Source organism: Pan troglodytes, chromosome 17, assembly GCF_028858775.2.
Source record: "Pan troglodytes isolate AG18354 chromosome 17, NHGRI_mPanTro3-v2.0_pri, whole genome shotgun sequence".
Lineage (NCBI taxonomy): Eukaryota > Metazoa > Chordata > Mammalia > Primates > Hominidae > Pan > Pan troglodytes.
This window is the reverse complement of record NC_072415.2, coordinates 16234415-16253746: the sequence shown is the minus strand read 5'-3', so window position 1 is coordinate 16253746 and position 19332 is coordinate 16234415. Positions and strand designations below refer to the sequence as shown.

Below are 19332 nucleotides of genomic sequence, written 5' to 3'. Positions count from 1 at the left end.
ATAGAAGTAGTGATTGTAATCAACAAAAAGAATATACGGGCTACAGAGGAAAAACCGCAGATTCGTGAATGAAAGTAGATTTATATATGTTTTTAAAGTTTATAGTAGAGAAATGTTCTCATGAATGTATCTGTGATTAACCTTTTATAGCTCAGATGTTCCCATCAGAATCCAAACAAAAGGACGATGAAGAACATTCTTGGGATTTTGAGGTACTGTGTATTATTAATTTTCTTTAATACTAGTATTGCATGATACAAAAACATAAAAGCAGAGGCTTAGACTTTATTTTCTCACCTCTGCATATGTCACTCCCAAATTATTTTCGATATTTTTCAGAATACGCTTAATAGAGGATCTATGTGCTAAGTAGATGACTGCTTCATAGTGAAATTCTGCTAATCTGTAAGCTTAATTTAAGAAGCCGGTGTGGTATAGTGTAAAAAATAAGGCTTAGAAGTCACTAGAAGTTCACATGGGATCTGAAGCAAGTTTGCCTAAAAGCAAAAGAATTACACTGAGTCCAGCTGTGGGCAAATTTATGATTCTGTGGTGTATCTAGATGTGCAAAAGTTCTAACTGGATTCATAGAGAGACAGTTTAAACTGCAGTATTGTAAAAGTTGGGACCTGAAAAGTTAATGCCTGGGACTTGAATGTATTGACATTTCTGTATTGTTCAGTATAGATCTGAGGGAACATTTCAGGAGAAAGAGGAGCATGAGGACTAGGAAACCTTGTGGGACTAGAGTAACAAGAGTATTGGTTGAGTAATCTTTTGAAAAATATAAATTATTTTCACAAGTAGAACTCCTCGAGTCCCTTTGTGGCAGGCAGTCAAGCTGCAGCAGCATGAGCGTGAAATAATAGTGATGTATTTTAAGGTCACAACTGTGGAAAGACATAGAAAATATCTGACCTCTTAGAAACAAGCAGCTGCTGCCTGGTGGTAAGAGCAAATGGTGGAAGTCAGTAAACAAGTAGATTTTATCTGATTTGTCGTCAGACAAAAAGACTTTAATATTTGTTGGCTTTCATTTAGACATGACGTAATTTCTTTTCTTACTGCATTTACATTCTCTTCAAGCACTTTTTCTATCAGCATAAATTTTGTCAAAAACATGTTGCTTGTTTTAAGCCCCTGTTTACCAAAATAAAGCAGCTTTTTAAACATTCCGTGCATGCATTATATGGCAGACTCTAAAAGTTCTCTTCACGGCATGCATCATTTTTAACACTAAACAATTCTATGATCATGAATATTTTAAATGTTTAATGCAGTACGTGTTATGGCTAGTAGCAAGTGCATTGTATTTTGTTTGAAATGGCATATTTACTTTTAATGAGGACTACAACACAAGTTAGATATTTTTAAGAGAGTTACTTTCTGAAATATGCACGAGTGAATTCTTTCGTGAGTGTGATTTGTTTTTCCTGCTCAGTAACCAAGTTAATAGCCTCATGAACGTAAAGGTAAGTTGATGTGGAGAGTGTTATGTGAGGTTTTCTATCAGAATGTTTTGGGTTTCAACACGTCTGCTCTTAAGACGAATTGCTTGTAAAGTAGGAAACTGTGTTTTCAGAAAAGATTTTAATTAGGAACTTTTGATACTCTTCATTATTGGGATTTCTCCATTGAAATTATTTATTGATATTACTTTTAACAGAGTTTCCTTGAGACTCTCTTACAGAATGATGTGTGTTTACCCAAGGCTACACATCAAAAAGAATTCGATACCTTAAGTGGAAAATTAGAAGGTAAGAACCATATTTTATTTAAAAAGTCATTTGACCAAATGTTTCTCTGAACTGATGAGGAGGGATATCCCCTAATAGCTGAAGAAAATTACCTCCTGAATGCAAAGCATGGGGAAAAAAAGAGAAGTGAAATGGTGATAAGTTATACGTCTTATCATGTATTGGCAGCAGACTACATTGAGAGTGCTGGAAAGGAACTGAATTATTAGTTTGAATTCAAGGTATTCCAAGAGCTGAGGAAAATGAGAAAATAAGAAAGGAGAAAGTAGTAAAAGAGGAAATGAAGATCGAGAAAGACAGAGAGTACAGAGAGGACGGGAAGGAACAAGAGGCAGGTTTATATAATGGAGGATGGTAAAATGAAATGATTCTTTAGGAAAAGATCGGGTATGGTTAGAAATTTGGGAAGAATATAAAGTGACTTTCTAGTGCCAAAACATACCAGAGAATTACAGCAAAAATATTCTGACTCTTCCTGTGTTTCTCACTGGTGGGAAGCCATTAGGGATGGAAGCAGCTGACCATGGAGAGCTGTGTTCTATTTGCAATAGTTGAGAATAAGCATATATGCACGGCCACACATGTATATAATTCGTCATATACACTCCGTATAGACCATAAGTTTTCAAACTTTAGAAAATCATCTGAAAACCTTGTTAACAATTCACACTGTGATTCAGCCGACTAGGGATTCTGCATTTTTAGTAAGTTGTCAGGCGATGCTGATGCTGGTGGTCCTTGGACCTCAGACCGAGTAGCAAGAGGAGAGGCCTTTCATGGGAGAAATATGGAAGAAGAGTAGTTGGATAAAGGGTCAAGACAGAAAAGGTTAGGAGAAAGCCTTATGTTGCTCTTACTTTTGAGTATGTTTTTAGCCAGAGAAGAAGAAAGAAAATTCTGAATTTATTGCTTGAATACCTAAATTGTTCTTATTCATACGTATTGTATTGATTTTAACATAGAAAATGTTATTAATATTTAATGTCTGTTGCAACTAAATTTAAAACAAATATGTCAATATTGAAAGCTTATTATATTTGCTATTCCTGATGAGTTTTGTACATCTTCCTCCATGAGTGGATCAAGGAATATTGAGATGGCTAAGCTACAAATTACAAAAATGTTGGCATACCGTTATACCATATGGGTATGAAAATTAGTGGTTATTAAATTTAGTATTATTCTCTAAGTATATATCCAAACTGATCAATTCATAACACTTTCACTGCTGAGATGTCAGTTCTACATTCAGCTGAACTCTCATCCAAACTTTTTACCTTCTCTGTGACAGGACATATTAAAGAACATGATGAATATTTGTAATGTAATGATATAAATTATTATAATGTGTTGCATTAAAGATACATGGTGTAGCATTCTACGTTCAGCTTTTGCATTTATTTTCTCAGTGTCACGATTTGCTCCTCTGATTCAAGATCACTTATCTCCTCATCACTCAGCATATACACATTGGGATTAACACTTTTTGCAAAAATCACATATAAATGTTTGTAGAATGTTCTTGTCATTCCACAGTGATTTTTTATTTTTTTGTTCAGCGATTAGCTCGTTTTTCATTTATTTCAAGATTTCAGGCTGGGCACTGTGGTTCACGCCTGTAATCCCAGCCCTTTGGGAGGCAGAGGCATGTGGATCACGAGGTCAGCAGATCGAGACCATCCTGGCTAACATGGTGAAACCCCGTCTCTATGAAAAAATACAAAAAATTAGCCAAGCATGGTGGTGGGTGCCTCTAGTCCCAGCTACTCGGGAGGCTGAGGCAGGAGAATGTGAGAACCCATGAGGCAGAGATTGCAGTGAGCCAAGATCGTGCACCTACACTCCAGCCTGGGTGACAGGGCCAGACTCTGTGAAAAAAAAAAAAGAATTTATTTATTGTGGCACTATTCACAATAGCAAAGACTTGGAACCAAACCAAATGTCCAACAACGCTAGACTGGATTAAGAAAGTATGGCAGATATACACCATGGAACACTACGCAGCCATAAAAAATGATAAGTTCATGTCCTTTGTAGGGACATGGATGAAACTGGAAACCATCATTCTCAGCAAACTCTCGCAAGAACAAAAAACCAAACACTGCGTGTTCTCACTCATAGGTGTGAATTGAACAATGAGAACACATGGACACAGGAAGGGGAACATCACACTCCGGGGACTGTTGTGGGGTTGGAGGAGGGATAGCATTAGGAGATATACCTAATGCTAAATGACGAGTTAATGGGTGCAGCACACCAACATGGCGCATGTATACATATGTAACAAACCTGCACATTGTGCACATGTACCCTAAAACTTAAAGTATAATAATATTAAAATAAAAAATAAAGAAAACATTTCTGACTGTGCATTTTTATTTTGCACTACGTTTAATTAGACTCTCTTCATGATGACTCAAAAGCAACATAAATATAATTAAAGATGTCAACAAGCCTTTGTTTAAGTGTACGTCTTACTTCACGCTATATTAGAAATTAAAAGTGAAGTACTTAAAATGCAAGGATTCACAGCCATACATTTCAATACCCATTACAAATGTGGCTCACTAATCTTTAGAGCCATGCCATGTGACGTGTCCTGACTCTAAAAAACTCCAGTGTACACCTTTATAAAAATAAAAGTAATAAAAAAATAACAAAGGTAGTATTCCCCTGCTTCCTTCCTCTGCATGGATTTTGAACTTCAGAGGTAATCAGATCACAATTTAGAACCAGAGTTTTCAACCATACATAGGATTCCTAAATGCCAAGTGATAAACGGTTCGTTGATGATGAGATAGCTCTGAATGTTTCATCTCTGCATGTTTTGCTTTTTTATCTTGTCTTAGAAAGGTCAAAGCCAGCTATTTTCTTCATAAAGGAAAATATTTTGGTTACATTACATTTCATATCTCATGACACTCTGCTTTCTTTGCACTTAGTGAGGATGTACATTTATCATATTTTTACCTAAAACAAACAGATGTATTAATGGTATCATTTCTTATATATGAAATTCTGAGGTTTCTTCAGTGCTTCAGAAGTAAAGTTTAAAGATATTAATGAATCGAGAATGACCTTCTCATCATAATTAAAGCAGGTTTTTCTTTAAAGTGTGTTGAATACAATTTTAAGCACTTTTTTAATATAACACCTACCTGCAATACGGTCATGTATTTAGCCTTAAAATGCTTGGACATAAATTTTTTGTGTTTTAGGGAGTTTATATCCCTGAAGTGTCTTCATTATTGATCAATCATCTCTCAAGGGAAACAGCATATATACTTGATATGTCTAAATATATTAAAGTATGTTGTACTGAAAAACAAAAAGTAGAGAAAAATGAGAGATCAAGCATGTTTTATTCATATTATTTGATGAAAGGAGATATATTTCTATGTCAAAGAAATGTCTGTTTTTTCTTGAAGCTAAGTTTTTTATAAGAGCTTTTTCATAACAGTGTTTTAACAACTCACATGGTATAACAAACAGAATTAGTTTTAGCAACAAAATAATAAAACTGTTATTTTCAGTAACCATTATTCTAACATTGAAATATGCAGGTTAATGATATATAAAAATTCTCTGGAAATTGACTTCTAATTTTTGATACTTTCATATTAGGGGTTTTTTCTTTTTTTTTCTTTTTTTTATTATACTTTAAGTTTTAGGGTACATGGGCACATTGTGCAGGTTAGTTACATATGTATACATGTGCCATGCTGGTGCGCTGCACCCACCAACTCGTCATCTACCATTAGGTATATATCCTAATGCTATCCCTCCCCCCTACCCCCACCCTACAACGGTCCCCAGAGTGTGATGTTCCCCTTCCTGTGTCCATGTGTTCTCATTGTTCAATTCCCACCTATTAGTGAGAATATGCGGTGTTTGGTTTCTTGTTCTTGCGATAGTTCACTGAGAATGATGATTTCCAGTTTCATCCATGTCCCTACGAAGGACATGAACTCATCATTTTTTATGGCTGCATAGAATTCCATGGTGTATATGTGCCACATTTTCTTAATCCAGTCTATCATTGTTGGACATTTGGGTTGGTTCCAAGTCTTTGCTATTGTGAATAATGCTGCAATAAACATACGTGTGCATGTGTCTTTATAGCAGCATGATTTTTAGTCCTTTGGGTATATACCCAGTAATGGGATGGCTGGGTCAAATGGTATTTCCAGTTCTAGATCCCTGAGGAATCACCACACTGACTTCCACAATGGTTGAACTAGTTTACAGTCCCACCAACAGTGTAAAAGTGTTCCTATTTCTCCACATCCTCTCCAGCACCTGTTGTTTCCTGACTTTTTAATGATTGCCATTCTAACTGGTGTGAGATGGTATCTCATTGTGGTTTTGATTTGCATTTCTCTGATGGCCAGTGATGATGAGCATTTTTTCATGTGTTTTTTGGCTGCATAAATGTCTTCTTTTGAGAAGTGTCTGTTCATGTCCTTCACCCACTTTTTGATGGGGTTGTTTTTTTCTTGTAAATTTGTTGGAGTTCATTGTAGATTCTGGATATTAGCCCTTTGTCAGATGAGTAGGTTGCGAAAATTTTCTCCCATTCTGTAGGTTGCCTGTTCACTCTGATGGTAGTTTCTTTTGCTGTGCAGAAGCTCTGTAGTTTAATGAGATCCCATTTGTCAATTTTGTCTTTTGTTGCCATTGCTTTTGGTGTTTTAGACATGAAGTCCTTGCCCATGCCTATGTCCTGAATGGTAATGCCTAGGTTTTCTTCTAGGGTTTTTATGGTTTTAGGTCTAACGTTTAAGTCTTTAATCCATCTTGAATTACTTTTTGTATAAGGTGTAAGGAAGGGATCCAGTTTCAGCTTTCTACATGTGGCTCGCCAGTTTTCCCAGCACCATTTATTAAATAGGGAATCCTTTCCCCATTGCTTGTTTTTCTCAGGTTTGTCAAAGATCAGATAGTTGTAGATATGTGGCGTTATTTCTGAGGGCTGTGTTCTGTTCCATTGATCTATATCTCTGTTTCGGTACCAGTACCATGCTGTTTTGGTTACTGTAGCCTTGTAGTATAGTTTGAAGTCAGGTACTGTGATGCCTCCAGCTTTGTTCTTTTGGCTTAGGATTGACTTGGCGACACGGGCTCTTTTTTGGTTCCATATGAACTTTAAAGTAGTTTTTTCCAATTCTGTGAAGAAAGTCATTGGTAGCTTGATGGGGATGGCATTGAATCTGTAAATAACCTTGGGCAGTATGGCCATTTTCACGATATTGATTCTTCCTACCCATGAGCATGGAATGTTCTTCCATTTGTTTTATCCTCTTTTATTTCATTGAGCAGTGGTTTGTAGTTCTCCTTGAAGAGGTCCTTCACATCCCTTGTAAGTTGGATTCCTATTTATTTCATTCTCTTTGAAGCAATTGTGAATGGGAGTTCACTCATGATTTGGCTCTCTGTTTGTCTGTTATTGGTGTATAAGAATGCTTGTGATTTTTGTACATTGATTTTGTATTCTGAGACTTTGCTGAAGTTGCTTATCAGCTTAAGGAGATTTTGGGTTGAGACAATGGGGTTTTCTAGATATACAATCATGTTGTCTGCAAAGAGGGACAATTTGACTTCCTCTTTTCCTAATTAAATACCCTTTATTTCCTTCTCCTGCCTCATTGCCCTGGCCAGAACTTCCAACACTATGTTGAACAGGAGTGGTGAGAGAGGGCATCCCTGTCTTGTGCCAGTTTTCAAAGGGAATGCTTCCAGTTTTTGCCCATTCAGTATGATATTGGCTGTGGGTTTGTCATAGATAGCTCTTATTATTTTGAGATACATTCCATCAATACCTAATTTATTGAGAGTTTTTAGCATGAAGGGTTGTTGAATTTTGTCAAAGGCTTTTTCTGCATCTATTGAGATAATCATGTGTTTTTTGTCTTTGGCTCTGTTTATATGCTGGATTACATTTATTGATTTGCGTATATTGAGCCAGCCTTGCATCCCAGGGATGAAGCCCACTTGATCATGGTGGATAAGCTTTTTGATGTGCTGCTGGATTCATTTTGCCAGTATTTTATTGAGGATTTTTGCATCAATGTTCATCAAGGATATTGGTCTAAAATTCTCTTTTTCTGTTGTATCTCTGCCTGGCTTTGGTTTCAGAATGATGCTGGCCTCATAAAATGAGTTATGGAGGATTCCCTCTTTTTCTATTGATTCGAATAGTTTGAGAAGGAATGGTACCAGTTCCTCCTTGTACCTCTGGTAGAATTCGGCTGTGAATCCATCTGGTCCTGGACTCTTTTTGATTGGTAAGCTATTGATTATTGCCACAATTTCAGCTCCTGTTATTGGTCTATTCAGAGATTCAACTTCTTCCTTGTTTAGTCTTGGGAGAGTGTATGTGTCGAGGAATGTATCCATTTCTTCTAGATTTTCTAGTTTATTTGCGTAGAGGTGTTTGTAGTATTCTCTGATGGTAGTTTGTATTTCTGTGGGATCGGTGGTGATATCCCCTTTATCATTTTTTATTGCATCTATTTGATTCTTCTCCCTTTTTTTCTTTATTAGTCTTGCTAGCGGTCTATCAATTTTGTTGATCCTTTCAAAAAACCAGCTCCTGGATTCATTAATTTTTTGAAGGGTTTTTTGTGTCTCTATTTCCTTCAGTTCTGCTCTGATTTTAGTTATTTCTTGCCTTCTGCTAGCTTTTGAATGTGTTTGTTCTTGCTTTTCTAGTTCTTTTAATTGTGATGTTAGGGTGTTTTTTCTTTTGTTGAGACAGAGTCTCACTGTGTTATCCAGGCTGGAGTGCAGTGGCATGATCTTGACTCACTGCCACCTGGGCCTCCTGGGTTCAAGTGATTCTCACAGCTCCGGCTCCCAAGTAGCTGGGGTTACAGGCATGTGCCACCATACCCGGATGATTTTTGTATTTTTTGTGGAGACAGGGTTTCGCTATTTTGGCCAGGCTGCTTTGGAACTCCTGGCCTCGAGAGATCCGCCCTCTTCAGGCTTCCAAGGTTCTGGAGTTACAGGCATGAGCCATGGCACCTGGACTGTATTAGTTTGTTGATGGGTATGCTTTGCCTTTTCTGTATAAGTGGATCAGGAAATTTTAAGAAGACTAAACTAGAGAACCCCAGAAATGTAAAAATACTCGTATTTCACAGAGGTTCAAAAATAAACATATTTATAAACTTTCATTCTATAAGTAGATATTTATGCTGATGAATTTAGAACATTCTCTGCAATGATAAGTAAATTGTACCTTTGAATTCTCATCAGAGCTTTGCAATTCTTAAATTACAGGACAAATTGAAGAACATAATAGCTACTTGTAGTATATTGACATAAGTGATTCTGATGTGTTTCTTTAACAATATGTCATAGCATTCTACCATTAGCTTGGACATTTATTTATTTATTTTTGGTGGAGGGGTCATGTCTTGGTCATCTTACTAAATTCAACCTCTTTCCTTATATGGCAGCTTACTCTTACTGGTATTAGGATTTTCTGCTTTAGTTAATGTCACTTGAAATATATTTTGACTGTGGAAATCTTCACAGCATGTTTGAGGAAATTTATTTTTTAAATTTTCTTAGGTATATTTCTGTCACGCTGGCATGTTAACAAACACAATAACCCAAAAGACCCCAAAACCTAGTGTAATCTCTTTTCAATCCAAGCATGAGGATTCATCTTCATATTCACACTGCATGAATGTTTGGTAGACTTTGACAGGCTTGCATATAATCAATTATATATGTCCCTTTTCTTTTAGAGTCTCCTGATAAAGATGGTCTTCTGAAGGTAATAACTTTTATATTTTTATCTTGAATATTAACTACTTATTTTATGAAGTATACATTATATAGTAATTATTGTGTTTCCAAACCCATTTAGCCTACCTGTGGAATGAAAATTTCTCTTCCAAATAAAGCCTTAGAATTGAAGGACAGAGAAACATTCAAAGCTGGTAAATTTTGTAATTTTAATTTTAATCTGGAATTAAGAACATTAAAATATTTGAAATGCCAAGAGCCTTTTTATTCCCAATGTTGTTTTCTTTTCCAAATTGGATGGGAAAATTTGATACAAAGAATGCCAATGTTAGTATTCACGTTTGAGAAAATGCCATTTACAAGCGTAAGATTTAGAGATTTAAAAAAAATTCTACTGTACCTCATGTGGTTCTTCTTTAATATCCTGATACTATAAAGTTTCCAATTTGCAATTTCTATATGTGCTCGGTTTTAAGGCAGGTGAATTTTGACACTGTGAAATATTTGCAGTGGTTCAAATGCTGATTGGAATTCTGATCTTTACTTTGAGTAAAGTTTCACTTGCTGACATGACAGTTGTGAGTGTTGTCACTCTGAGAATCTAAAGAAAATCGGTTTCTTGTTTTTCTGATTAGGTGATTGTGTGTGTGTGCGTGTGTGACTTATAATTTTTAAAAATCATTACTTGATGACTCTTTGCTAGACACGGTGTTTTAGAAGCGTGACTCTAAAGCACTTGGCCTTAGTATCTTTTTATGCTACTGTAATTAATTGCCTAGAGGTACAAAACAGCCTGAATTAGTTTTTGTTGTCATTCCCATGCATGTTTAAAACATGTTACAACAGGCTGTGCATGGTGGCACATGCCTGTAATCCTAGCATTTTGGGAGACCAAGGTGGGCAGATAACTGAAGGTTAGGAGTTCCAGACCAGCCTGGTCAACATAGTGAAACCCTATCTCTACTAAAAATAACAAACAATAGCCGGTTGTGGTGGTGGGTGCCTGTAATCTCAGCTACTCTTGAGGCTGAGACAGGAGAATTGCTTGAACCTAAGAGGCAGAAGTTGCAGTGAGCAAAGATTGTGCCACTCCAGCCTTGGTAACAGAGTGAGACTCCATCTCAAAAAGCAAACAAGCAAACAAACAAAACCCCAGAAATTCACCACATATGTGTGTGGTTCTAGACTATGTCTAGAATTTGTTTTCATGTCTTAAATTTTCAATAAATAGTTGTACACTGTACATATTATTTTGGAACTTCCTTTTTTTTTACTTATCTTATATTTTAGGTGTACTCAATACAGTTAGCTCCGCTTTGATTTCAGGCTTCATAGTTTGCGATTTTAACTCTAAAACACATTTAATTAGGCTGTCTTTCATAGCCACTGAAAGTCAACATCAAATGATAGCTTATATCAGAGAGCTTTTATTGAAGTGGGAGTATTTACTGCTTCAACTAATATTAGAAATTAAAATGAAAATATTTAAAATACTGGAATGCATTTTAAATATTTGTGTTTTTGGAGATGGAGTTTCCCTCTTTCGCCCAGGCTGGAGTGCAACGGTGTGTTCTTACCTCACTACCCCCTCTGCCTCCTGGACTCAAGTGATTCTCCTCCATCAGCCTCTGAGTACAAATACGCATTTGTAAACCAGTCACTAGAAAAGCAAATGTTCTTACTGTGATTAGCTTAGATAATGATTTCTCATTTTGTAGATGAGATGGGAGTAATGGAATAATAAATATGTAAATAAACGTGTTTCTGCTGTAAGAAAGAAAAAATAATTTCTATGCATTGGAAGCCAGCAATGTTTTCTGCACGGATTCATTGGAATTGTTTGAGCAGGGGAGTCCCAAGATTAGATTTAAGTATCAGAGCATTCTGGTCATGGTATAAACCAGACATTGGCAAACTTTTCTTGTAAAGTGCCAAACAGGAAATATATTAGGTGATGTGGTCTCTATCACAGCTTTTCAACTCTACCATTGTAGCATGAAAGCAGTCATAGATAACATGTGAAGAAATAGGTGTGATTGTACTCCAGTAAAACTTTGTCTAAAATCCATTTGGTAAGCTGAATTTGGAATTCCATAACCATGGGTTGTGGAATACAACAGTTTGCATTGTGTCCCTTAATTGAGGGACCACGATACCAAGTCTCCACTAGCTTTAAGCAGCTTTTTCAATACTTTTATATACTGTTTCTTTTGTGCTGATAATTGTTGTCCCATGATGAAACCCTCGCCTGAACAATTTCCCCCGAACTTGGAAATCCTGAGCAGGCACCAATGACTTACTCGCTGCCTGTGCAGTTCTTTTCACCTTCATATTTGAGGGGTCCATCACGATCCTTTTGCATAGTTTGTCTTGCCACCTGCCGGGTCCATCCCATGGACACTGACCTAAGTGACAGATGAGAGACATATACTGAAACAGATTTTTTGCCTGTCAGTGCAGCTAAGGGGTTCTGCTGCCTGAGTCTGCATTCTTGGCCTCGATAAGCCTGCAAAGTTCACATTTATTTAGTACAGATTAAATGACAAAGCTGTTGAGTAAACATCACTAGAGGGTAATTAAGATTGCCAACCCCCAGTACAAAGCAATCACGCACATTCGGATGATCAAACTTTTGTCTTAGGACCACGTGAGTAAACAAGGTATTTAGATAAACTCCTCCACATTCCCTAGATATTTGCTCTATTGCTACCAACTCAAAGTAAAGAAGATTAGGCTGTTTTCAGCCAAATCATTTACTGAAGCTATGCAACCCCTGGCCTTCCAAGAAGGTTTGTGTCTATTTCCTATAACTATCTTTATAATTTTTTTAACCACTTTGTCCGATCCCATACAGGTAGGGTTGCTTTTTTCCTGTGAAAGCCATCAGTTAAGGGGCCATGTCTAACTAGGAAATATAAATATAAAATAAATAAGTTTGTATTTCCAGTGGCAATGGAAAGATAAAGCAAATGCAGAAAAGAGGTACAGTTAATATGATTTAGTGATTATTGATTTGAAAAAGCTAGGTGAGAGAATAAATTTCAGGTCATTCACAAGTTTCCACATGGGGAATGCTCATGGGGAAAGAGTAAGAAATTGTCAGGTCAACAGAAAAGTGCAAACAGTCATGGGACAGACCAACCGTTTTCTTTACATATTGAGTTCAATGAAACATTCATGTGGGATATTTTCAGTAGGTAATTGGTTTATATGTATTTCTAGCTGGAGATAGAACTCTGGTTGGAGATGCAGGCTTAGAATAATTTTATTATAATTATTAAGCAAAGCCATAGATCTCACTGAGCTTATCCATGATGCAGAAGATGTAGAATAAGAAGAAAGCCATTGACAAAATCCTGGGAGTATCAACATTTCACAGAGTCACAGGACTTGGTAAAGGAGACTGAGCAGTGGCTAATGAAAAGTAGGAGAGGAGTCAGAGAAAGTGATGTTGCAAATTTCTTTTAAATATGAGAATTTCAGCAGTAAGATTATAACTGAAAAGTCAATTGGATTTAACTTACAAGTTCTTCAGTGGTAATCTCTTCAAAAGAATTATTTTAGAGTTGTTAGGTATAATGTTGATGTAGTTAATATTTCTGGCGTCCAAGAGGAAATCTCCCAAGATCCTACCTAACTTTTTGCAACTAAAGCAGCATATATACACAGGGTCTAGGAAATTGTCTAGACTGGGGAGTACACATGCCAGCATTTTTCCAGAATTGTCAAAACCTAAGGGTCATGTGTGAGGAAAAGTGTTGTCTTTTTTATCTGCTTCTTGTGGAGAGTGGAGATCTGTATTGTTTCTCTCTCTCTCTCTCTCACACACACACACACACACACACACACACACAAGTACAGTAATTCATCCTTATCCAAGGCGGGTATTTTCTAAGACACCCATTGAATGTCTGAAACTGTGGATAGTATGGAACCCTATACATCCATGCTTTTTTTCTTCTATAAGTGCATATTTGTGATAAAGTTTAATTCATAAATTAGGCACAGTGAGAGATTAACAGGAACTCAAAATATAACAATAACAATATATTGTAATCAAAGTTAGGTGAATGTGGTCCCTCAAAGTGTCTTGTATTGTACTCGCCCTTCTTTTTCTTGTGATGACTGTGAGATGATATAATGCCTACGTGATGAGATGAAGTCAGGTGAATGAGGTAGGAGTTGTCATGTGGTGTTAGGCTACTAATTATTTCTTGCTGTCTGACCACACATCAGAAGGAGGATCATCTGCTTCATGTGACCCTGGATCATTGAGCCATGATAATGTTGATGGTTGGGATACAGGAACAGACCATTTTGATGACTAATGGGCAGATAGCATATACAAAGGGATGATTCATGACCTGGATGAGATGGAACAGGATGCCTTAATATTTCATTGTACTCCTTAGAATGACACGTTATTTAGGACTTATGTCTTGTATATTTCTGGAATTCCACATTTAATATTTTTGGACTATCATTGACCATGAGTATCTGAAATCACAGAAATTAAAGAGACCCAGATTTGCAGCTGGTGTGTGAGGGAAGTCTTGTGAGACTGAGCACTCAGTCTGTGGGATCTGAGACTATTTCTAGATAGACAGTGTTGGAATTAAATAGAGGACAGTCAGCTGTTTTTTGCTACAGAATTCATTGCTTATTTGTTGGTGGAGAAAATCCTCCACACATTTGGTCGCAGATGTCTTCTGTTTTAATGATTTTGGTATGAGAGCAGAGGGAAATCATGTTGTGTGTGTTTCTTTCTACACATACAGCAGATAAGAGACTACTGTATACTCTGTTCTAACTGCTTCTAGTCCATTTGTCTAGAAATTATACTTTCTAAATTTGACACTGTCCACTTATACTAATTCTGCTAATAATACAGTTTTCTGTCAGTCTTATAGGGTTCTGTTTGGATTATGACTATTGTACACTGTAGTTCACTTGCAGAGATCAAATTGTGATAAATTCCATTTTTCCTTGCATTTGAGAACTACAAAGGAGGGGAAATAAGCATTCTTAATGCATTAATTTCCTACCAATAGTATACTTAATAATAATTTTACTATAGTCTCAACATATGGTCCCAAAAGAATGCTTTGTAACAAATCATCTGAGTCTTTGTAACAAAGTGTCAGAGTATTATGCTTTTTAAACCAAGACCTGAATCATGCATGAAAGTGTGCGTGATTCTTTTAAGTTAAGTTGAAGTCTTGCAATGTCTCCCAGGCTGCTTTCAGACTCCTGGGCCTCTCAGATGATCCTCCTGCCTCACCTTCCCAAGTAGCTGGGATTACAGGCATGTGCCATCGTACCCTCTTATGTTTTTAATATTCTGTATTTTTTATTTATATTTGTTGATTTAATGTATTTTACTCTTTTCTTTAATAGTGGATGTGAGTTCTGTAGAGTCCACGTTCAGGTAAGACTTTGCGGTTTTTTAAAACGTATATGTTAACTCAGAAAATATAGAGAAAAGAAATAACTATCTGCTGAGTATTCTACTCTGGGCTAGACAACGTATTATGTGCTTAATTTTTATCATCTCACATAGTCATCACACAGCTTTGCAAAGCATCTGTGCTACTGTCACCTACTTTGTATTAATCAGGCAAATGTGATTCAGAGAGGTTGATTAATTGGCCTATGATGTCATAGCTAAAAAGTAGCTGACCCTTGAGTTTGCCATCTGCTTACCTTGCTCCCTAATCCCTTCTCTTCCCCCTCGGCATAGATTGATGGAGACCTGTGGATCACTAGGATCAAGGTACAGGACCAGATGGGATCAATTCACAAAGTCACATTTTGTTATATGTTAACTCTTTTTAGAGATTTCCCATAGAACATTGATTAATCCAAGACTTTGTTCTAACATGTTTAACCGTTAAAGTGGTAACCAGTACCTTGTTTTTATCACCAACGTTTTTAGAGCAGATCTTACTTAGCTGTGGCCACAAGACATAGGCTTTTGTTTCATATGCAATACCAGGTAAATCCTATAGATGGATTATTTCACTCTTAGTGGAGAATATCTACATATAGATATGTTAATCATATTTAGAGGCTATTTCTTATAGAATTCTCTATTTACTGACTTCTTAGTTTAGTTCTTCTTCAAAGCAGTCCCCTCTTAGTTGCATGCACTCTTCATTTTCTTTTCTAGAGTCTTTTCTCTTCTTTCATGACTTATTTGTAATCTTTTCCTGATTACTTTCTTCTCTGCTTTCCTTGGTGTTCTTTTCTTCTATTATCTTATTTCTTTCTGCCAGCCCCGTTTTTCTATAGCTAAAATTAAAGCACATGGAATTTTAGGATTTTAAGGACTCTTGGAGACTAATCAAAATACTTTCATATTTTAAACTCTATTTAATATCCTGGAAAAATTGTTGTTCACATGGAGAATCTGAAACTCAAAATGACTTATATAAATATAAGAGGTAGCAGAAGTAATATTTAAACTCATTTCAAAGCCCATTACTCTTGTTTTTATATCATCATGTAAGTGAGTGTTTGAATAATAGAAAGGAAAAGGGGATGGATCTGATTAAACAAATGGAAAAGAATAATGGAATTAGCTGGAAAACCCAGTAGAAGTAGATAAGAATGGAATTATCAGGGAAAGGCCAAGTTTGAAGAGAAACAATCCCAGGATTGGTAAGAGTAAGGGTTTTACCAAAGAGATCAGAATATTGGATCTTATGACAAGTTTGATGAAGATAAATTAGAGGACCAAAAACACAGAAGACATTGGGAGTTATCTAGAAAGGCATACTAAAATAGGGTTCAAAGAAGTCCTGAATAGATTGCTGCTTTTTTTGCTTGTTTAATTGGACGAATGGGCAAACTTCAAGATTTCTATTGAAAGATTTAGAAAAAAAGACCAACTCAGAAAAGTCTCCACAATCAGAATAGAAATGTCCTATTCTGTTCTTTCACCTCAAATCTCACAGGAGTGGCTTAGAGCCCCTTGAGTGCTAGGGGATTGAAGGTTGCTGAATTACATAGATCTGTGGCCTAAGGCAGGTGTCCCCTCCCGTTTGCCTCTTTTTCCAAGCCTCTGATGTCCTACCCATGTACATGTAAAGCAGGGGGAATATTGACTGTCAAATTAGTCATGGAGCTTCAGTTGGGTTTTTGGTAACATGACTGAGACTCCGTTTAGTTGTTTTTCAGGAACAGGTAAATACAGAGCTTATTGGTTGGTCATTGAGTTTATCTTTTCAGTAATCTGTGCTTAGATGAGCTAAATATTTAAAGGTTAGAGACTGCCATGAAGCTCTGCAGAAGAAAGATCTGGAAGTGGGAGACACTTTCACTATATATAGTGGCTCCCACTTCCAGATCTTTCTCTCTGTATATATAGTACTTAGAGAAATCCAACTATCAGGACTCAGTTTTTCTAACAGTCTCTCTCCTTGGGTATAAATACCTACGAAGATTTTTAAGGCTTTGCTAGTTTATGTAGACCTGAACAAGGAAGGAAAAGTATAAAATAAGTGGTTATACTTTCTTACTTTTAATGTTTCAATTTTTGTGAGAAAAATATTCCCAATAACAAATATAGATTTGTATTTTGACATTTGTATGTTCAGCTTTTCAACATTTCAGATATTTCAGGGCACTCTCTTGTAGCGTTTTAGGGTGAAGGGAAGCAACAAGGCCTTTTTAAGTGGTTTTTATGCTGAAAAACAAAGAATGTCATTTTCCAGTGACACAGATTAGTCTTTGAATCAGAGATAGACAATGGATAAGGGACAAGGTAACTGTACCTTTCTTCCTCATTTTAGGTTATCAAGTTTGTTCCAGTTTAGATATCAAAAGTTATGTCAGCCATTAAGTACATTTTCAGTTCATCATAGAGGACAGCTTGTGAGGACTAATTATACTCAGGGTATGCCAATTATATTGGCGGTCACTATTTTTTATGGAACTAAGAGTGAGTGTTCATTGGATGTTACAGGTTGGAGAGATAGAGTCGAAAATAGGTAAATACAATCTTTTTTAAAAACAGAGGGGCCGGGCGCGGTGGCTCACGCCTGTAATCCCAGCACTTTGGGAGGCCGAGGCAGGCGGATCACGAGGTCAGGAGATGGAAACCATCCTGGCTAACACGGTGAAACCCCGTCTCTACTAAAAATACAAAAAATTAGCCGGGCGCGGTGGCGGGCTCCAGCCCCAGCTACTGGGGAGGCTGAGGCAGGAGAATGGCATGAACCCCGGGAGGCAGAGCTTGCAGTGAGCCGAGATCGAGCCATCTCACTCCAGTCTGGGCGACAGAGCGAGACTCCGTCTCAAAAAAAAAAAAAAAAAAAAAACAAACAAAAAAAACCAGATGGCATATTTTAATTATGCCAAGAAACATGATTTAATATATTGAGGACTGATCTTTCCCCAGATTTTGTTTTTTGTTCTCATTTTTTGGAGTGAGCACCGAGATATGAACTGGCAGATTTTCTTTTTAAATATATGAATTTGCTCATTTTTGTTTTATCTTTTTTCTCTAGTCTTTTTGGCAAACCGACTACTGAAAATTCACAGTCTACAAAAGTTGAGGAAGACTTTAATCTTACTACCAAGGTAAAATAGTCTCTTGTTAAATTGATTTTCTCAGTTGGAATCTAATTCTGTATAGTATTTACTTTTCATGTTTAGCAGTGGTGTATGTATCATAATTTCATGTTGGTAATATAAAGTTGGTCACATAAAAACATTTTATAGAAATATGAGTAGTTGAGTTAAACAGTTTTTTTTTGTTTTTTGTTTGTTTGTTTGTTTTAATTCAGTAAATAACAAATGATTGGTAAATACTCTGAGGGTGTGAGGGCCAAAAACCAGAATGGGCTGTAGAATACATAGTGACAGGAACATTATATTAGAAAAAACTTTTCCACAATAGAGAATATATAAAATCTGGTAAAGGTTTCTTTGCATAAGTAAACTTACTGTGACTTTTAAACTTATTCTATTGTAACTTTAAAAACACCTCATCCTTAAAATTATCTTTAATGGATCCAGTTACTTATTACAGTAATCAAGGAATCTGTCTGATAAACTTCAGTTCCGAAACTGTGCCACATAGCATATAGGTTTTTTTGGCACATATTATTTTGATATCATGTAGTTTTTAGGAGAGAGCTTTTTATCAGTTTCTCTTCTTGGTTCTTTAATTAAACACCAAAATAATATTAGAAATTGTGAAAATTTATTTGGGCATGGTGGTGCATGCCTGTAGTTCCAGCTACCAGGGAGGCTGATGCAGGAGGATTGCTTGAGCCCAAGAGTTTGAGACCAGTGTGGGCACATAGCGAGACCTTATCTCTAATTTTGAATATAATTTAGAAATTTAGAAATGTAAATTCTCTTCCTCAGAATCTGTATTATTAAGGCATGTGAGGATGTTTTCTAAGTTATTTCATTAAAAGTATACCTTAAATTCTTCAACTAAATGAAGAATGCAGGTTTCACCCCAAGTAAAAAACCAGTTCTGGAAGCAGAGACTCTTAATAAGCATATGGTAAGATTTTAATTTCAGAGTTTTTAAATTGCAGTTTTTAAACACATTGTTCAAAGATCTTTGATCACATTTGAAAATTTTAAATTTCAGAAGATTTTGTATTTAGTTATTTAAATAATCGTTTTGAAGCTCTTGCATCACTATGAGATACTGCAGGTTAGGAAACATACTTGTGTGCATCCTAGTGTACCCAGAATACAGTCTTGCCTGTCAAAAGCATTTTAAGAGGTTTTCAATGTGAATAAATAAGCAAACGAATGTTTATGTAATGGAATGTTACAAGTAAGATAATATGCA

General features: G+C 36.2%; 1 protein-coding gene across 1 annotated transcript in view; it reads left to right on the top strand.

Annotated features, from left to right (window-relative positions):
- LOC455512 (ankyrin repeat domain-containing protein 30B) overlaps positions 1-19332 on the top strand; it is a 94518-nt gene that overhangs the window by 52386 nt on the left and 22800 nt on the right. Inside the window, exons 22-27 of the mRNA XM_063795491.1 lie at positions 151-212; positions 1667-1757; positions 9515-9543; positions 9637-9709; positions 14913-14943; positions 18026-18098. Coding sequence (XP_063651561.1) covers positions 151-212; positions 1667-1757; positions 9515-9543; positions 9637-9709; positions 14913-14943; positions 18026-18098 — 359 coding nt within the window. The remainder of the gene's footprint in view (positions 1-150; positions 213-1666; positions 1758-9514; positions 9544-9636; positions 9710-14912; positions 14944-18025; positions 18099-19332) is intronic.